The sequence below is a fragment of the Microcaecilia unicolor genome, chromosome 7 (genome assembly GCF_901765095.1).
Source record: "Microcaecilia unicolor chromosome 7, aMicUni1.1, whole genome shotgun sequence".
Classification (NCBI taxonomy): domain Eukaryota; kingdom Metazoa; phylum Chordata; class Amphibia; order Gymnophiona; family Siphonopidae; genus Microcaecilia; species Microcaecilia unicolor.
Window position 1 is genome coordinate 123,126,264 of NC_044037.1, and position 20,949 is coordinate 123,147,212.

Sequence of the window (20,949 nt, forward strand, 5' to 3'; positions counted from 1 at the left end):
AATTACCCAATTGCTGCTCTTCGCATCACCCACACCAAATCTACAAGTTCCTGTACACCTGCAACACCCAATCTCAGTTCCTACTTTCCTCCTCAATGTCCAAGAGGCTGCATTTCCCCCATCAATTCCCCTAAATCCAGACCCTGGTTACTGTACACATTCATGCCCCAGTTCCCTCTTTCTCCATGCCTAATTAACCAATCTTTGCTTACCAATCACCTTATCTCTTCTTACCTATATCTCCATCATTATTCCACTCCCCCACTCCCAATTTTACATTTCCATCCCCATCTTTTCCCACTCCTAATCCTCTAATCTAATCTAATTAATGATTTGTATTCTACCCACTCTCAGAAAGTTGAAAAGGCAGATTACAATAAGAAAACCAACACAATCATCTGGGAAAATACATTGAACAGAAAAAAATCACATTGAATCATTATTTATTCAACAATATTCTCCATTAATGCTTCAAACATTTATCAAATAGGTCTTTAGATGTTTACAAAAAGTAGCATGACTAGTTTTGTTACATTTGTACCCCGTGCTTTCCCACTCATGGCAGGCTCAATGCGGCTTACATATTGTATACAGGTACTTAATTGTACCTGGGGCAATGGAGGGTTAAGTGACTTGCCCAGAGTCACAAAGAGCTGCCTTTGCCTGAAGTGGGAATTGAACTCAGTTCCTCAGTTCCCCAGGACCAGAGTCCACCACCCTAACCACTAGGCCACTCCTCCACTCTTAAAACTCTTGGGGGCCCCTTTACCAAGCTGCAGGAAAAAGGGCCCTGTGCTGGCAGCAGGGGTCATTTTTCCCACGCACCAGGGCCCTTTGTACCGCAGTGGGTAAAAAGACCCCAGGCGCACATGGCCATATGGTAAAAGAACTCTTACCGCATGGCCATGCGATGGGGAGCCCTTACCGCTACCCACTGAGGTAGCAATAAAGGCTCCTGCGCTAACCCGACGGTAAATGGGCAGCGCACGGCGATGCCCGATTACCGCTGGGTTATCACTGCACAAGTCATTTTCGGGGGTTTCCTTCTTCTGCCAGAAATGGTGCGCATTTGGGGCGAGACTATCGCCAGCAGCTGCATTACACCAGCAGTAGTCCTGAAAGAGCAAGTGGTAAGCCTGAGTTGGGCTTACAAAAGGGCCCCTTGGTAAATTGTACACATAAAAACTAAACATAAGTATATAAGCATTGCCATGCTGGGACAGACTGAAGATCCATTAAGCCTAGTATCTTGTTTCCAACAGTGGCCAATTCAGGTCACAAGATCCCAAAAGAGTAAAACAGATTTTAAGCTGCTTATCTCAGGAATAAGCAATGGGTTTTCCCAACTCCATCTTAATAATGATTTATGGACTTTTCTTTTAGATACTTGTCCATATCCATTTTAAAAAAAACCCTCTGATTGTGTGAACCAAGTTGATGCAGGAGGCCTTAGCCAGGTTCTGGTAGATTACACACACGTTGTGGAGACCTACACTGTAGGGCAGCTTCTCTCCTCCCAAGGCCTCTCTCTGTTCTGTTCTGCCAGAGGGCTTTTACTTCCTGCTCACTGTTGAGCCCCGCCCTCCTGGCTAGACAGCCTGACACAAGGAGGTTTAGTAGACAGGGGATGAAGTGACGTCAGAATGCTGAAACCAATTAGGTCTGTCTAAGTTTCCTTTCCCAGCGCAGCAAAACAAAGCAAGCAAACCTATGAGCTGCTGCATCCACCTTGTCGTTCTTTATTGTTGGTAGCATTTTTATTTAATCTCACTTATATTTTCAAACATGCCAGCTTGTGCAGCATACGGATGTACACAGAGGAAGTATAATAAAGGAATAACTTTTCATAGGTAGAATAGTAATTTGCTTTTAACCATGCTGATAAGATATTACTAAAAAATAAGATCTTTGTTTTAGAGTTGTTAAGTTTGAAAAGATGCTGATTTGTCCATATATGGATTTTTTTCAACACAATCTGAAATTATACTGTGAATTAACAAAATTAGAAGACATTGGAACTTAAAAATATCATCTGCATAAGAGTATCCTTAAAAGTTTGATGAATTAAGGATAGGGCCTAAAGAACTCAAAAACATTTAATAAAATTGGCGAGAAGCATGGAACCCTGAGGGACCCTGTAATCTGGACTCCAGCTAAATGAAAAAGTTATTCTTCTTAACACAATATCATCTGTTTTTAAGAAATCCTCCCTGCCAATTCAATATGCCTGCTGTCGATTGGGGTGTTCCGGCTGCGGGGTCGTCTAGAAGCAAAGAGATCTTAGATTTCCTACAGGAAGAATTATTCCAGCAGTGGGTAACGGAACTGACGCGGGATGGAGCTGTTCTGGACCTGGTGCTTACAAATGGAGAGTACGTTTCTGATGTCAAGGTGGCAGACCATTTGGCATCTAGTGATCATCGTATGGTATGGTTCAATATTAAAACAGAAGAAAGTGCTCACTCGAGATTGAAGGTCCTGGATTTCAAAGGAACTAACTTTGCCGAGATGGGGGAATTTCTCAAGGAACAGTTAGCGGGATGGGAACAGCTGAAGGATGTAGAACAGCAATGGACAAGGCTGAAAGGAGCTATATTAAAGGCAACTAACCTTTATGTTAGAAAATTACATAAAAGCAAGAAGAAAAGAAGGCCTCTCTGGTACTCGAATGTAGTAGCTGAAAAGATAAGGGAAAGGAGGCTAGCCTTTGCAAGTTATAAGACGACTCAGAAAGATGAAGACAGGAGAGAATACCTAAATAAGCGAAAAGAAGCTGGAAAAGCTATCAGGAAAGCGAAGCGACAAATGGAGGAAAAGATAGCTAATATGGTAAAATTGAGGGACAAGACCTTTTTCAGATATGTAAGTGACAAGAGGAAATGCCATAATAGCATTGTGAGGCTCAAAGCTGAGGGAGAGAAATATGTGGAAGATGATAAGGATAAAGCTGAACTGCTTAACGATTATTTTAGCTCTGTGTTCACGAATGAAAGACCGGGGGTAGGGCTGCAGAAAACAAAGGCTAAAGGGGATGGATGTATGGTAGACCAAGACCCGTTTACGGAGGACTGTGTTCATGAGGAGCTTGCCAAACTAAAAGTAGACAAAGCGATGGGGCCTGATGGGATACACCCGAGGGTGCTTAAGGAACTTGGAGAAGTTCTGTCGGCTCGGCTGACGGACCTCTTCAATGCTTCCTTAGAAACTGGAGTGGTCCTGGTGGACTGGAGAAGGGTGAATGTGGTTCCTTTGCACAAGAGTGGAAGTAAGGAGGAGGTTGGGAATTACAGACCTGTCAGTCTGACCTCAGTGGTGAGTAAGCTAATGGAAACGCTTCTAAAGAGGAGGATTGTGACATTTCTTGAATTACATGGAATGCAGGACCCAAGGCAGCATGGCTTCACTAGTGGCAGGTCGTGTCAGACGAATCTGACTATCTTCTTCGACTGGGTGACCAAACAATTGGATGTGGGAGGGGCGCTTGACATGGTACACTTGGATTTCAGCAAAGCCTTTGACATGGTTCTGCACAGGCAACTGATAAATAAATTGAGTGCCCTCGGTGTGGGACCTAGAGTAACTGATTGGGTAAAAAATTGGTTGAATGGTAGGAGACAGAGGGTGGTGGTAAATGGAGCTTGCTCTGAAGAAAAGGATGTCATCAGTGGAGTACCGCAGGGATCGGTCCTAGGGCTGGCTCTTTTTAACGTCTTTGTGAACGATATTGCAGAAGGGCTGTCTGGTAAGGGTTGTCTCTTTGCGGATGATACTAAACTCTGCAACAGGGTGGACACCCTGGAGGGTGTGAGTGACATGAGGAAGGACCTAGCAAAGCTAGAGGAATGGACCGATATTTGGCAACTAAGGTTTAATCCCAAAAAATGCGCGGTCATGCACTTGGGTTGCAAAAATCCGAGGAAACGGTACAGTATAGGGGGTGTAGTGCTTCAGTGTGCAAAGGAAGAGCAGGACTTGGGGGTGATTGTGTCTGATGACCTTAAAGCTTTCAAACAGGTAGAAAAAGTGACGGCCAAAGCCAGAAGAATGCTTGGGTGCATAAAGAGAGGCATGACCAGCAGGAAAAAGGAGGTGATAGTGCCGTTGTTTAAATCTCTGGTGAGGCCTCATTTGGAGACCGCACCTACAGAAAGTTATAAACAGGATGGAGTCGGTCCAGAGGGCGGCTACAAAATTAGTAAGCGGTCTTGAATGCAAAAATTTATAGGGATAGGCTTATGAACCTCAACATGTATACACTGGAAGAGAGGAGGGAGAGAGGAGACATGATAGAAACGTTTAAATATCTCAAAGGCATTTATGTACAGGAAGAGAGCCTTTTTCAAATAAAGGAAAGCTCTGGAATGAGGGGGCATATGACAAAGTTAAGAGGGAATAGGCTTAGGAGTAACCTAAGGAAGTATTATTTCACAGAAAGGGTGGTGGAGGCGTGGAATGGCCTCCCGGTGGAGGTGGTGGAGTCGCGGACTGTTGCAGAATTTAAAAAGGCATGGGATAAGCATGTGGGATCGCTTAGGAACAGGAAGAATTAGGGGTTACAGAGGATGGGCAGACTGGATGGGTCATATGGCCTTTATCTGCCGTCATGTTTCTATGTTCTAAATCTTAATCAGTGGTCAGTTGGAGAGGCTGGTTACAGGGACACCCTAGCATGTGTTATATTCGTGCAGAGATTTTTTCTCTCCTGGTAATGGGCCACTAACTACTACTACTACTATTAAACATTTATATAGCGCTACTAGACTTACGCAGTGCTGTACAAATTAACATGAAAAGACAGTCCCTGCTCACCAGAGCTTACAATCTAAATTGGACAGACGAACAGACAGCTAGGGGTGGGGAATTGCAGTGGTAGGGGTGATAAGTGAGGGTGTTGAGTAAGAGAGTCACGGTTAGGAGTCGAAAGCAGTAGCAAAGAGGTGGGCTTTAAGCCTAGACTTGAAGACAGCCAGAGACTGAGCCTGACGTACTGGCTCAGGGAGTCTATTCCAGGCATAGGGAGCAGCGAGATAGAAGGAACGGAGCCAGGAGTTAGCAGTGGGGGAGAAGGGGGACACTAAAACAGACATCATGTTATGAGAATCAGGTGCTCAACATTCAGAGTTTCTATCTATTTATGACATTCATATCCCACATTTAACATGTATTAGGTTGAAACCAGGGAGCATTTGAAAGCTTTTCTTTTTTCCTGTGCCTAGATCAAAAAAGAAAGATGGTTTTGTTTATTACTGTTATTTACTACTGGTTGATATACAGCAGAAGTTAACCAAGTCAACTTCATGCTTTGTAATATAATTTTTAATAGCATTTTCTCTGTTATTACCCAAATACAAATAAAATTATAATGTTAATTATAGAACCGTGTCTGCCTCTTATGGTTAGGATAACCTGGTCTTGGAGTTACCCAAGGCAGTCAGGTTTATCAGGATATTGACAATGAATATTCATGAGAGAGATTTGCATACAGTGGAGGTAATGCTTGTTATGAAATGCTTTGAGTCCTTCTGATCTGTACGTCTGTTGTGTTATTTTGACGGGTGGAAACAGGTGGGCTTATAGGGAGGGAGAGGAGTACGTGAGGGGAAGGATTCTTGGGGTACGTGCTCTGTAAAAGTTTTTATTGCGTCATTAGATTAGAGAAGTCCTACATTCACTTTCGAAAACTTTTCACAAACTGTATTGAACAGAACTTATGATAGTAGAGAAGATATAGAAGTTCAGGCTTAACTGTATTTAATTTGTAGATTTTACTAGGTATGTCTTTCTTTGTCATTTTGGGTTGCTGTGCTTTTCTATCAATGATTGGAGTTCTTATTTATTTGTTTGTATGTATGGGTTGTATTTTTATAAAAAATGTAAACCGTTCTGTTTTGCACTAGCAATAAGAAACGGCACATAAAATGAATAAATGATAAATGATGTTGGATGGTTTACTGTTTTTTCTTGTTCTGTACGAAGATGTTTTGCTTTTAATAAAGATGATTAAAACATTAAAAATAAGTTTTGGATGTTACTTTCTGTCTCACTGTATTTTTTCAGTTTTCGCAGAGTATAAGCTGTCACAAGAACAAAATATAAGAAAACCAATGGACTGCATTAGAGGCTTATAGCCCATTTAGTTATGTTTCAACAAATGAGAGATCTGTTTGACAGAAAATATTTTTATTATTTTGACTTATAAACCACTTGTCCCTGAAACATGCTCAAACAACAGAATAATCCATTTGTGTATCTAAAAGGTAAACTTCTACAACCAGATGAAGATGTGATTCCATGTGCCCCAATGAAAGAAGAGTTTAATTCTACTTCCATTTAATTTCAATATAGTCCATCATCTTTATAACACCAGGCTTCCCAAGGCAGATTACAACAACATTTAAGATGAACCCATCAGGAAACAGGATATCCTCACTGAAATGTGGCCATCTGTATTGTATACAGTGTATTTATTTAGTTTTTAGTGTAGAAAAATGAGCACAAAATAAAGAGTTTAAAATTGCTGTTTCTACCAGCTATAATAATTTTTAAAGTTGTTTTAGTGATATTCAATTGTTATTTCATGATATTTATATCTACACTAGCAAAAAAGGCCCGTTTCTGAGACAAATGAAACGGGCGCTAGCAAGGTTTTCCTTGGAGTGTGTATGTTTGGGAGAGTGTATGTGAGAGTGACTGTTTGAGAGTCAGAGTGAAAGTGTGAGTGTGTGAGAGAGAGAGTGAGTCTGGGTGTGAGTGTGTTTGTGAGAGAGTGTGTGTGTGAGAATGAGAGTGTGTGCAAGTGTGTATGTGAGACACAGTGTGATAGAGAGTGTGTGTGTGTGGCCATCCATGCTCCTCTGTCCCCTGCCCCCTCCATTCATCCCTTTCCAGCATTTCCCCTCTTTGCCTGAGGCCTGCCCTGCAATCCATATCCATCCATGCCCATCTGTCCCCTCCATTCATCCCTATCCAGCAATTCCCCTTTCCCTGAGCCCTGCCGTCCCAATCCATGGCCATCCATGTTACTCTGTCACCTGTCCCCTCCATTCATCCCTATCCAGCATTTCCCCTCTCTGCCTGAGGCCTGCCCTGCAATCCATGCTCCTCTGTCCCCTGTCCCCTGCATTCATCCCTTTCCAGCATTTCCCCTCTCTGCCTGAGGCCTGTCCTGCAATCCATATCCATCCATGGCCATCTGTCCCCTTCATTCATCCCTATCCAGCAATTCCCCTTTCCCTGAGCCCTGCCCTCCCAATCCATGGCCATCCATGTTACTCTGTCCCCTGCCCCCTCCATTCATCCCTTTCCAGCATTTCCCCTCTGTGCCTGAGGCCTGCCCTGCAATCCATATCCATCCATGCCCATCTGTCCCCTCCATTCATCCGTATCCAGCAATTTCCCTTTCCCTGAGCCCTGCCGTCCCAATCCATGGCCATCCATGTTACTCTGTCACCTGCCCCTCCATTCATCCCTATCCAGCATTTCCCCTCTCTGCTTGAGGCCTGCCCTGCAATCCATGCTCCTCTGTCCCCTGCCCCCTCCATTCATCCCTTTCCAGCATTTCCCCTCTCTGCCTGAGGCCTGCCCTGCAATCCATATCCATCCATGCCCATCTGTCCCCTTCATTCATCCCTATCCAGCAATTCCCCTTTCCCTGAGCCCTGCCCTCCCAATCCATGGCCATCCATGTTACTCTGTCCCCTGCCCCCTCCATTCATCCCTTTCCAGCATTTCCCCTCTCTGCCTGAGGCCTTCCCTGCAATCCATATCCATCCATGCCCATCTGTCCCCTCCATTCATTCCTATCCAGCAATTCCCCTTTCCCTGAGCCCTGCCGTCCCAATCCATGGCCATCCATGTTACTCTGTCACCTGCCCCCTCCATTCATCCCTATGCAGCATTTCCCCTCTCTGCCTGAGGCCTGCCCTGCAATCCATGCTCCTCTGTCCCCTGCCGCCTCCATTCATCCTTTTCCAGCAAGTCCCCTCTCTCCCTTCCATGACCCCCCCTCGCATCCATGCTCCTCTCTCTCCCATGTCCCAGCCTGGCCCGCCCTCTTCTCCTCCCCCCCTTCGCATCCATGCCCCCCCCCCCCCTTCGCATCCATGCATCCGTTTTTTTTTTCTTCTTTTAAAATTTACCTCCGTGGCGGTTCCGGCAGCGAAGCGTCAGGGAAGGAGGCGGCGCTCCCGACGTCTAGGTTTCCCTTCGCTGTGTTCCGCCTTCAAGTTCTTAAGGATGACGTCAAAAGAAGACGGAACACAGCGAAGGGAAGGCTAGACGTCGAGAGCGCCGCCTCCTTCCCTGACGCTTCGCTGCCGAGCGATGCGATTGGTTGAGTGTCATTGCTCCGCCCTCGACGTCATCACGTTTGACGCGTGGGCGGGGCAGACACAATGCGATCTCACCCCCTTCACGTTTGGCTAAAAGAGGCTTCATAGAGCGTTGGAGGTGCGTTTTATATAGAGAGATATGGGAAGCTTTCAAATAAATTAAAAAAGATTCCAATAAGTAAAAAAAAAAAAAAAAAACGTTTGCCCTCCACCTTTTAAGGCACTGCCTATCCAATTGAAACAGCTTTAGACTTGCTACAGATGGACCAACAATAAAAAAAAAACCGACAACGTGGATGCAGCAGCTCATAGGTTTGCTTGCTTTGTTTCCAGTGAACAGGGATGACAGCTAAGCTGGGAAAGGGAAACTTAGATTGTCCTAATTGGCTTCCTTGCTTACAGTGGAGTAGATAGGCTCACTTCCACTCCTGTTTATTAAACCTTCTTGGCCTGACATCCCTATGCTGCATTGGCTTTGCAGTTCAGCTACATTGACTTTGCAGTTCAGCCTCTGACATGGCAGGTTTAGCACCACCTGCTGAGAAGTGACTGAACTGCAACCTCAGTGAGAGAGTGTTCCCATGGACACCTGCAGTTATGCCACTCATTCCTTCACACCATCTAAGTTAATTGTTTTTACCACTTTGTCTGGCAAGGAATTCCAGAGCTTAATTACACGTTGCGAGAAGATATATTTTCTCTGGTTTGTCTTACATTTACCACTTAGTAGCTTCATTACGTACTCCCTAGTCCTTGTGTTTTTGGAACAGTAAAAAGTTATTCACATCTACTAGTTCCACTGCACTCAATATTTCATATCTCATATCTCCCCTCAGCTGTGCCTTCTCCAAGCTGAAGAGCCCTAGCCCCTTTAGCCTTTCCTCATAAGGAAGTAGTCCCATCCCCTTAATATTTTCATCACCCTTCTCTGTACCTTTTCTAATTCCACTATATCTTTTTTGAGATGTGGTGACCAGAATTGCACACAATATTCGAGGTGCAGTCACATCATGGAGCAATATAAAGGCATTCTCAGTTTTGTTCTCCATTCCATTTCTAATAATTCTTAACATTCTATGTGCTTTCTTAGTTGCTGTTGGGAACTACAGGCCGGTAAGTCTGGCTTCTGTGGATATTACTCAGGAAAAATATCAGGAAATTATTTTTCACGGAGAGGGTGGTTGATGCTTGGAATGCCTTGACCATGTAGCTCTGTTTTCTCTTTTCTATCTTTTAACTCTTTAACAATAAGCTGGTGCAGAATCTAGGAGAGTTCTGCGAATCAGACATACTGTTTTAAACATAATACGAGCATGCACTGGGTTCTACTGCAATTAAATCAAGAGCAATGTAACTTCATCATATTTGTGGGCCTTAAATATTAATTTGGCAGCAGCATTTTGTAGCAACTGAAGTTTATTTCTAAGTTATGGTTATCAATAGAAATCAAACAAAATAAAACATGGAAAAGAAAATAAGGTGATACCTTTTTATTGGACATAACTTAATACATTTCTTGATTAGCTTTCGAAGGTTGCAAATGAACAAACTTTTGGATGACAAAGAAGGGCAACCTCCGAAAGCTAATCAAGAAATGTATTAAGTTATTTCCAATAAAAAGGTATCATCTTATTTTCTTGTCCATGTTTTATTTTGTTTGATTTCTATTGATAACCTTAAGAGTGGACTAACATGGCTACCACACCTCTCTTTCTAAGTTATGGCAATACCTACATATAATGCAATGCAATAATCCAGTTGAGGTAGAATAAGTGCCTGAACTAGTAAACAAGTAAGGTCTTACCTGCCTTAGCTGCCTCAATATAAAAAAAGACCTTTTTAACAACTGAAATTACCTGTAAGTCACCTGTTTAAAATAGCTCCTAACGGATTTTTTAATAGGAAGAAATAAACTGGAAGGTAAAAACAGTACCTCTGGTAATGGACTTTGAGAGTTGTCCATCTATAATATTCAGATTTTATCCTTAATTTTAAACAATGAGTCAGGCACCACCTTTCCACTTGTTCTGTACATTTATGTATACATTGAAAAGTTTGAGAGATATCCCAAGCAGTAACTAATATGTTTATGTTTATTAACATTTTTAATGTACCACCACTTCTAAAAAAAAAAAAAAAAAGGTCACAGCATTTACAATAAAATTCAAAGCAAAAACAAAAACAGAAAGGAACTCCATAAATAATAGGACAGAACAATCACCCAGAAACAAGCACACAAAGAAGCACAACTGAAAAGGCAACCAATATCACACAGCCCAGAGTCAACTAGCAGGAGGGGTATAACCAAATGCAAGAGAAAAAAAGTGTGTTTTAAGTAATACTTTGAAATGAATGAACTACAGTTTGGAACCAAGTGTTGGGGGAAGATCATTCCACAGCTTAGGGGCTAGAAAAAAAAACAATGAAGGGTAGTCTCATAGTGGGCCAATTTTGGTGAAGGAAGAACCAAGTGATGGGAATCCACGGAACAGAGAGAACGGGAAGGAGTGTAAGGAATAATAAGAGAGGAAAGATAGGCTGGAGAACTACAATGAAGCATTTTAAGGGTAAGACAAAGGATTTTAAACCAAGAGCAGTGTTTAACCGGCAACCAATGAAGTGAAAATAGGAGGGGTGTAATAGAATCGAATCTGCAGACTTTACAGAGGAAACGAGCTGCTATATTTTGCAATGTTTGAAGACAGCGAAGTTGGTAGTTAGAGATTCCAGAATAAACAACATTAGCATAAGCTAAGAAAGAAATTACAAAAGCATGCAGCAGGGTATGAAGAAGACTCAAGAAATCTTGAGACAGAGCGAAGACGACTGAGGGAAAAAAAACTACGCTGAAGAACAGAGGAAACCTGGAGTGAACAAATGAGACTTGAATCGAAAATAACACAACAGTGTTCCTCCAACTGTCCCACTGTGTTTAACCTTATAACTTAAGATCTGTGGGCTAGAAATCCCTCGAACCATTTCAGAACATTTACATTTATGCCTAAACGATCTAATTCCAAAAGCATACTATCATGGTCCACAAAGTCAAATGCCAACGATATATCGAATTGCAATAATAACACTTTTCTATTTTTTTGCCATTATGTGACAGGCAGTATCACAGATGGAAATAACTACTGTCTCCGTACTGTGCCGCATTTTAAAGCCCGATAGGGAGATATGTAAAATGTCATGATTTGTTAGATTTGCATTTAGTTGCAAGGAGACCAATCCTTCCATTAATTTAACAAAAAGCAGAATTGACACAACCAGTCTATTTGATACAAGGCCCTTAGATTCTTTTAGATCCTTCACAATAGGTGCTATAATAATTTCTCTTAATCTTTTATGAAAGGAACCCAGTGAGAGTAGATGTTGATCCCATCTATATAAAATGATCATAAACTCTTGAGGAGGTGCTGACATGAGAACTGGAGGAGAGGAATCCAATACACAATAGGATTTTGAATACTTGTGAAACAAAGTCTTAAATACGAGCCAATCATTAGGTAAAAAATCTGACCAATTCCTATCACAGAGCTATTTCTGACAAATTCGGTGCAATATCATTATTAAATTGTGACATATTGGTAAATAAAGCCCTATCCATCACATAAAAGGATTTGGTTATAAATCCCAATTTAACACCCTTATTTTGTATTGTGAGCCCTCCAGGAACACCTAAAAACCAATAGTACCTAACTGTACACCACTACAAAAGCCCTCAGGTCTACAGATGTCTCCTTTCTATAGATACAGTTGGTATTTTGTGGGTTTTGGAAGACTCACAATTTCTACCACAAGTATACTAGTTAAGTGGGATATAATCCTGGATCCCTTTTTCTACAGTCCATTACACTGCCCACTAGCTTACTCTTGGGACCAGCTTGCTGCTCTAATAGGAATGACCATAATATCTGAAGCTGTCACAGCACCTAATATGTACTGTCACTGTCATATCTTTCAGGGGGTGGGAGGGGTTCAGTGACCACTGGGGGATTAATGGGGGGGGGGGTCATGCCTTAATCCTTTCAGTGGTCAGCTGGTCAGTTAAGGCACCTATTTGTGACTTAGTTGTGATTGAAACAGGTCTAGATAAAAAGTCCCAATTCTTGCCCTAGATGTTTTTATTTTGTTCCATTATTACAGGAAAATGTCCAAATTCTGGGCCCACACAAAACACTTCCCCCCCCCCCCCCCCCCCTCCACACACATCCCCTTGCAATTTAGACGAACCGCAGAGATAATTGTCTTAAATCTAAGTTTCATGCTTGGACGTTTTTCCATGAAAAATGTTCATCTGGCGCTTTGTGCCACTTTTGAGACATTTTTCTCTTTGAAAATGAGCACCATTGTGTCTTCTTGCTGGAAGTCATGCTGTGGAGTCCCTCAGGATTCACCAGTTCCTCCTATACTTTTTAAACATCTGTATGAATACATTTGGGAAAGAATTGCATACACTTGGAGCCCAGTTTTAAATCTATGCAGATGATATTCTATTATTAGTAACTGCTAAGGATATCTCTCAAACTTTTCAATGTATACATAAATCTATAGAGCAAATGTAAATGTGGTAACTTATTCATTATTTAAACTAAATATAAAATCTGTTTTCCTTTTCATAAAAGACATTTTGAATCAGAAATGAAAGCAATCAATAAGTGCTGTGGGAACTATGAAATCCTGACTGCATAGGGTTTAGCCAATCACTACACTCCAAATAATTTATAGGTACCAATGCCACTAGTAATATAGAGGGCCATAATCGAATGGGGCCAGTCATCTATAAGGGCGGCCATCTGTAATGCCGGCCCTGTCAAGCGGCGTACCCGACCGTATTATCGAAGCAAGATGGCCGTCCATCTTTCGTTTCGATAATAAGGTCGGGGCCGGCCAAATCTCAACATTTGGCCTGCTCTTAGAGATCGCCGGCATTAAAGATGGCTGCCATTGGTTTTCGCCGATAATGGAAACTAATGGTGGTCATCTCAAACCCAGCCAAATCCAAGGCATTTGGTCGTGGGAGGAGCCAGCATTTGTAGTGCACTGGTCCCCCTCACATGCCAGGACACCAACCGGGTACCCTAGGGGGCACTGCAGTGGACTTCACAAATTGATCCCAGGTACATAGCTCCCTTACCTTGCGTGCTGAACCCCCCCAAATCCCCTCCAAAACCCACTGCCCATAACTGTTCACCACTACCATAGCCCTTAACGAAGAAGGGGGCACCTACATGTGGGTACAGTGGGTTTTGGGGGGGGGGGGGGTTTGGAGGGCTCCCATTTACCACCACAAGTGTAACAGGTAGGGGGGATGGGCCTGGGTCCGCCTGCCTGAAGTGCACTGCACCCACTAAAACTGCTCCAGGGACCTGTATACTGCTGTCATGGAACTTGGTATGACATTTGAGGCTGCCATAGAGGCTGGCAAATAAATGTTTTTTATAATTTTTTTGGGGTGGGAGGGGGTTGGTGATCACTGGGGGAGTAAGGGGAGGTGATCCCCCATTCCCTCCGGTGGTCATCTGGTCAGTTGGGGCACCTTTTTGAGGCTTGGTCTTGAACAAAAAGGGACCAAGTAAAGTCAGCCAAATGCTCGTCAGGGCCGGCTTTCTTTTTTCCATTATCGGCCGCAGCCGGCCATCTCTTAACCACGCCCCCGTCCCACCTTCGGTACACTGCCGACATGCCCTCTTGAGCTTTCGTCTGCGAAGGAAAGCAGTTGAAGCCGGCCAAAATCGGCTTTCGATTATACCGATTTGGCTGGCTTTAGGAGAAGGCCGGCCATCTCCCGATTTGTGTCGGAAGATGGCTGGCCTTCTCATTCGAAAATAAGCAGGATAGTCACAATTGGAAAACTCACTATAGGCCTATAACTAGTGATCAAAATTAGAACTAAGTTATTTTCTTTCTGGATAGGTGTCAGAACTGTTTCCCCAAGAAGCTCAGGGAAACAAACAACCATTCTTCAATAATCTACTCAAAAACAATGTTAATTGTTATATGATTTCAGATGGAGGACTGTCTAACATAAAAGAAGAACAACTATCTAAAATGCAATGAAAGGATGAGAATTTATATATTAAAGATCCTACTTTTGATGGATAAATAGGTAGGACCACTTCCCATGAATGTCAACAGCTATTCCAGAATCTCCTATGCTGCTCTCAATTGCCTAATTTCCCAGGTACAATATTCCTTCTTTTTCCTTCTCTCTCTTCTGCATGGCTCATAGTTTGAAAAGGATTTTTGAAGGTTTCCTCAGAAATATTTCCTTAATTATTACTTCAAGGAGTGAAGCCTGTGAAAACTGGGATTGCTTTAATCAGTGGGATTTGAATTAGAGACTTGAGTATATGTATCGTTAAATAATTTCTGGTTTTTAAAAGAGAGAGAATGTAATCAGATGTATTATTTCTAACTAAAACCTGGCCAATAGGTATGTTCTCAATGAAATGAATTGACTATACGCCGTATTTGGTCTTGAGGAAGCCAACCAGATGATCAATGTGGAATAATGTATTAGATGAGTAATATCTGGGGATAATCAGGTTAATACCATGTTTTCTTTTTTCTGTTTACTGTTTAATTGATCTCCTTGTCTTATTTCACTCTCCCTATTTTTCTTCACATTGTGGTCTAAGAAAGAGAAAGATTGTATATGATCCATATATCTAGTTGGGATTGTTTTCTTCTTATATTGTATTAATGTGCAATCATCTCTGTATTACTGTTTGCAAGTGACCCTTGTAAAATGAAAAATCATAAATAAATGATTTAAAAAAAAAAAAAAAAAAAAGGATTTTTGAATTGCTTGGGGACCCATAGATTTCTTGGATGAAGGCCTACACAATTCAAAAAAGCTTCCCAGGCTGTACTGCATAGAAGGAAGGAAGGATAGTGCCAGCACAGCAAACTCACTGTAGCGAAAGATGAGGATGACTCAAAGGGAAATTAGAACAACAATATTGGTGATTTTGTTTTTTAATTTCAGCTGCAAAATAGGGGTCAAAGGCAGTAGCCTGATAATCTCACTGGAAGTGTTCCATTTACCATTTCTCCATCTGAGTAGGGGAGAAAAGCAAAAGTACCTCTAGGTTGCAGTCAGTAAGCCTGAAATAACCCACCAGGCATTAGGGAGGCTTAGCATCCCCAAGCCTCTTAAACCAGGGACCTATGGTAGATCATTCCTCCATCAGATTTAGGCAGTCATAATGTAGTCAATCTAGTTTGAGGGGATTCATGATTCCAGATAAAACCATTTCTGTAGTCATATCTGAATAGACCTATACAATCTCAAAAGTTCATATAACAAGTTTTATGTTGATTCAATTAAGGGTAGCACAACCTGCAAAGTATTAAGTATTAATGAGATTTATCTACAAAATGAATTTATATAGATCTCTAATGGGTCTTCGTATATAACTTGCACTTCTTAGTGAAAGCACTTTTCCCATCCCAGTATTAGTTACCCAGTGTCCCTGTCTCTTTCAGTCCAGCAAACCTCTGCATAGATTTTATAGCAGCTATGAGCCCCTCCAGAGTCTGCTGCTGAGCTGTCAGTGGGTCTGGAGCCGGAAGATAACCGTATCTTGTTAGCCAGTCCTGTAATTAGAAGTAGAAGGTTTATTAGTGTAGATGATCTTTTAATACACTGAAAAAAAAAGCCAAACAAAGTTGTGTTCGTACAGTTCTTTCAGGACTCTATGACTACAAGGATTCCTTCATATTCTTATAATCTCCTATCAGCCATTCTGAGTACAGGGATTTATGCTTCCCACCTATTGCATAGGATCCCATGTACTACCCCTTCAAATCCCATCATTTGTCTTAAAAATTTTATATTGACTGAAAAATAAAAACATTTTTTAATGTGTATGAAATCTAGTGTCATGGAGTGTTTCCTAGTCTGAGCACTATTTGAAAGAGTTAATGACAACTCTCCATTTAGATTCCTCCACACCACTCATTATTTTATAATTTATCATATCTCTGATCATTCTTGCCTTCTTGAAGATGAAGAGCCATTACCTGCTACCAATAAAATATACAGCTAAACAACACACAGCCCATTTTCCCCATACACTCACACCCATAAATCCCTTACCCACACTTGACACATATAGAGCATCTCAGTACAATTCTATAGTCTTAATATACACACGTACTTCTTACCCACAAATACACCCATATCACTCCAAACACATACCTCCACCATACACCCTCCACTTACCCATCCACACACATAATCCCTAGCCATTCCACTTATACCTCCAACATACTCTCACATACTCCACTCCCGAAAACACACTCCCATCATAGCCACACCTTCTACAAATCTATGTAGAGACCCTAGGCTCCTGCTGTAAGGGTGCTTGCAGTAACACCTAGAGGTGCTACTAGAATAATATACTTTTACTTTACTATGACATCACTGGTTGTTAGAAAGAGTTTCTCTTGTGGCCAGTATTATAATGAAAGGAGGAGTTTAGTTTTGGAGGGAACTTGCCAAGGGTATAATACCCTTTGTGCAATTCATCTCTTTGGCTCCATGTCTCCCCAGCTGCTGACCTTCATGTGAAGGGAGAGTCCTTCCAGGCCAAAGACCCCAGCCATTAAAGCCAAAACAAACATAGAGGGGCATTTTAGAAAGAAACGTCAAAGTTGGATTTTGGACGTCTTTGTAGAACGTCCAAATTCGGAGATGGGGAAAAGGTCATTTTCGAAAAAAGATGAATGTCCATCTTTGTGTTCGAAAATACCTTGGACATTCTTGGATTTGGACATCTTTGATTTTCGGCCATTTTTGAAACCAAACACGTCCAAGTCTAAAACGTCCAAATTCAAGCCATTTGGACGTGGGAGGTACCAGCATTTTTAGTACACTGGTCCCCCTGACATGCAGGACAGCAATAGGGCACCTTAGGGGGCACTGCAGTGGACTTCATAAACTACTCCCAGGTACACAGCTCCCTTACCTTGTGTGTTGAGTCCCCCAAAACCCACTACCCCTAACTGTACACCACTACCATAGCCCTTACGAGTGAAGGGGGCACCTATATGTGGGTACAGAGGATTTCTGATGGGTTTTGGAGGGCTCACTGTTTCCTCCACACATGTAACAGATAGGGGGGTGTGGGCCTTGGTCCACCTGTCTGAAGTGCACTGCACCTACTACTAAACTACTCCAGAGACCTGCATGTGTTATCATGGACCTGTGTATGACAGTAATTTTTTAAATCATGTTTATTGAGTGTGGGAGGGGGTTAGAGACCACCGGGGGAGTAACGGGAGGTCATCCCCAATTCTCTCCAGTGGTCATCTGGTCATTTCGGGCACCTTTTTGTGCCTTTTTCGTAATAAAAACAGGTCTGGGTGAAAACATCCTAGTTTTAGTCCTGGACATCTTTGTTTTTTTCCATTATGGCTCAAAGACATTCAAGTCTTAGGAACGCCCAAGTCCCGCCTCGACCATTCCTCTGATATGCCCCCTTGAGATTTGGACGTCCTTGCGACGGACTTCTGAGAAAGACGTCCAAAATCGGGTTTCGATTAACTGATTTGGACGTCTCTGTGAGATGTACGTCCAAGTGCTGATTTATGTCACATTTGAAAATGAGCCTGATAGTAACACAGTAGATGATGGGCAGATAATGACCTGACAGTCCATCCAGTCTGCCCAACAAGATAAACTCATAGCATATTGTTTGATGCGATACTTCTTATACATACTTGATTTTGGTTTGTCCTTGCCATTTTCAGGGCACAGACCATAGAAGTCTGCCTGGCTCTGGCCTTGTTCTCCAACTACTGAAGCTGCCATCTAAACATCGCTAAGTTTGTTTGGTTCCATTCTTTCCATACAGGATTCTTTTGTGTTTATCCCACGCATTTTTGAATCCCAGTACTATTTTCATCTCTATCACCTCCTATGGGAGGTCATTCCAGGTGTCTACCACCCTCTCCATAAAAAAGTACTTCCTGACATTCCTGAGTCAACTCCCCCCCCCCCCCCCCCCCGTAACCTAAGTTCATGTCTTTTAGTTCTACTACCTTCCTATCTGTGGAAAATGTTTGTTTGTAGATAAATATCTTTCAAATATTTGAATGACTGTATCATTTCATATTTGAATGTCTGTATCATATCTCTCCTCTCTTTCCTTTCCTCCAGGGTATACATGTTCAGATCCTCAAGTTTCTCCTCATACATCTTGCGATGCAAACGTCTTGCTTTTCTCTGAACCGCTTCAAGTCCTTTTATTTTCTTAGCAAGATACAGTTTCCAGAACAGAACACAATACTCCAAGTTGGGCCTCACCAACAAACTTGTACAGGGGCATCAACACCTCCTTGCTTCTTTTGGTTATACCCATCTCTATGCAGTCTAGCATCCTTCTGGCCATGGCCACTGCCTTGTCACATTGTTTTGTCACCTTGAGATCCTCAGACACCACCACCCCAAGGTCCTCCTTCTGAGCAGTGCTCATCAATCTCTCGCCTTCTATCTCATAATCTCCTTTGGATTTCTTCACTACAAGTGCATCACTCTACTTCTTGGCATTAAAGTTTAAAGGGGCATTCTGGACGGCCAGTTCCTTAGATTGCTGCATGTGTGCTCCTCAGTTGGAGAGTTTAAATTGCAGTCAATTGATATGCTTGAACATTTCCTTGTGAGGGGTTATCCGATGGTTCATGGTTTTTTTTTTTAACCTAAACATCTTGATACAATAAGTTCGCCTATTTATATACTTCCATATTCTGCGCAAGCTACTGCTGTTGGTAGGATTATACATAAGCATTGGAATGTACTTGCTGTGCACCCTGTACTCTGTGAACATCCCAAAATTGTTTATCAAAGGAGGGCTAATATGGGGAAATTTTGAAGGCCCCCAGATATGACCATTTATCTGGTGGACATTCACCTTGTGGTAAATGTGTCTATTGTAAATTTTCCTTGACCACCAATAATTTACCTATTCCAGGTACTACTAAAATGTTTTATTTCAGACATAGAACCACCTGCGACAACTCACAAGTTTTTTATTGTATTATATGCCCCTGCCGCTTGTTTTACATTGGTCAGACTAAAAGGAAATTGAAACAATGGGTGGCAGAGCATATTAGCAACATTAAGAATCAAAGACTGGAGGCTCCCTTGGTGGCCCATTGGGTATCCAAGGGCCATTCGGTGAATGATTTACGTGTTGTTGCACTGTCGTGGGTGGTTTTAAAGACAGTGGTAATGTCAGTATGTTTTATTTACTACTGAACAAAGATTTATTTTTTACTGAAACACAGTCATACCAGGGGGGTTAAATTTGGAGGTGGAGTGGTAACTGCATTAATGCAAATCAGGTGTTAATGTATGTATTAGCAGGCCAGGGTTTTTTTTTAACCCTGGAAGAAGATTGTAAGGGCACTTCTGCCTGGAGCGTAGGATGCTGTCAGCATGCTTTGGATGTTCTCCCTCCGGTAGGCAGCCATGTATGGTTTTTCTATTATTTGAGCTTTGTCTTTATGATCAATTTGTAGTAAATAATTCACATATCCCTTGTAATGCCTTTCATAATGTAAGTAGTTATGATCATCACAATTTATAATACTGCTCCTACATTTCCTTGTTTTTACTGTATTCTTTACCATGTAAGATGCTTTCTTTTACTATGTAAGCCGCACTGGACCTGCTGTATGTGGGAAAGAGCGGGGTACAAATGTAATAAATAAATATTTAGTTAGTAGTTAGGGTTGTTTATTTCTTAGTTTTTTGTTTACAGTGGTTTTATTTGCTTCTCCTGAAGAAGATATACGAAATGTGGTCTTGTATTTGGGAGCAAAGGAGCAATTAAGTTTTTGCATTTAACAGCTGACCTAATGGCAGTCTAAGGTTTGCTGCATTGATGAAGTATTATTCGCCTGCTTTGAAGAGTGTGAAGAATTTGAGTCCAACTGAAGGATTTGTTGCATATCAACAGGGTTGATGATTGACAAAATACCAGTATTTATACTGTGGAGCGCTGACTCATTGACTGACTGACGATATTATATATGCGAGCTTTCTACTGTTGTGTTGCGCTCCCACCGTTTATTTATTTATTGTATTTGTATTCCACATTTTCCCACCTTTTTGCAGGCTCAATGTGGCTTACAATGTATCATTCTTGGTGGATAATAGAACAGAAAATAGACAATTAGTGTTACATAAAGATCATGCATGACATAATGTGAAAATTAGTTCGTTCATAAATAGTTTTTAAGTTGCGCGGCAGTGCATTCCATTGCTGTGTGCTCAGGTAAGAAAAGTTTGTTGCATGCGTTAGTTTATATTTTAGGCCTTTGCAACTGGGGAAGTGAAAATTAAGGAACGTGCAGGATGATCTTTTAGCGTTCCTGGGTGGCAAGTCTATCAGGTCTGACATGTAGGCTGGGGCATCTCCGTGAATGATTTTATGGACTAGGGAACATATCTTGAACGCAATACGATCTTTAAGTGGAAGCCAGTGTAGTCTTTCCCTTAGGGGTTTAGCGCTTTCATTTTTTGTTTTTCCGAATATGAGTCTGGCTGCGGTGTTCTGGGCGGTTTGAAGTTTCTTGATTATTTGCTCTTTACAGCCAGCGTATA

The 20,949-nt window shown here is 42.0% G+C and overlaps 1 protein-coding gene across 1 annotated transcript in view; it reads right to left on the reverse strand.

The window, feature by feature from the left end:
- Window positions 1-20,949, reverse strand: part of MMP25 (matrix metallopeptidase 25) — a 426,665-nt gene that overhangs the window by 297,138 nt on the left and 108,578 nt on the right. The window contains exon 2 of the mRNA XM_030210435.1: window positions 15,803-15,935. Coding sequence (XP_030066295.1) covers window positions 15,803-15,935 — 133 coding nt within the window. The remainder of the gene's footprint in view (window positions 1-15,802; window positions 15,936-20,949) is intronic.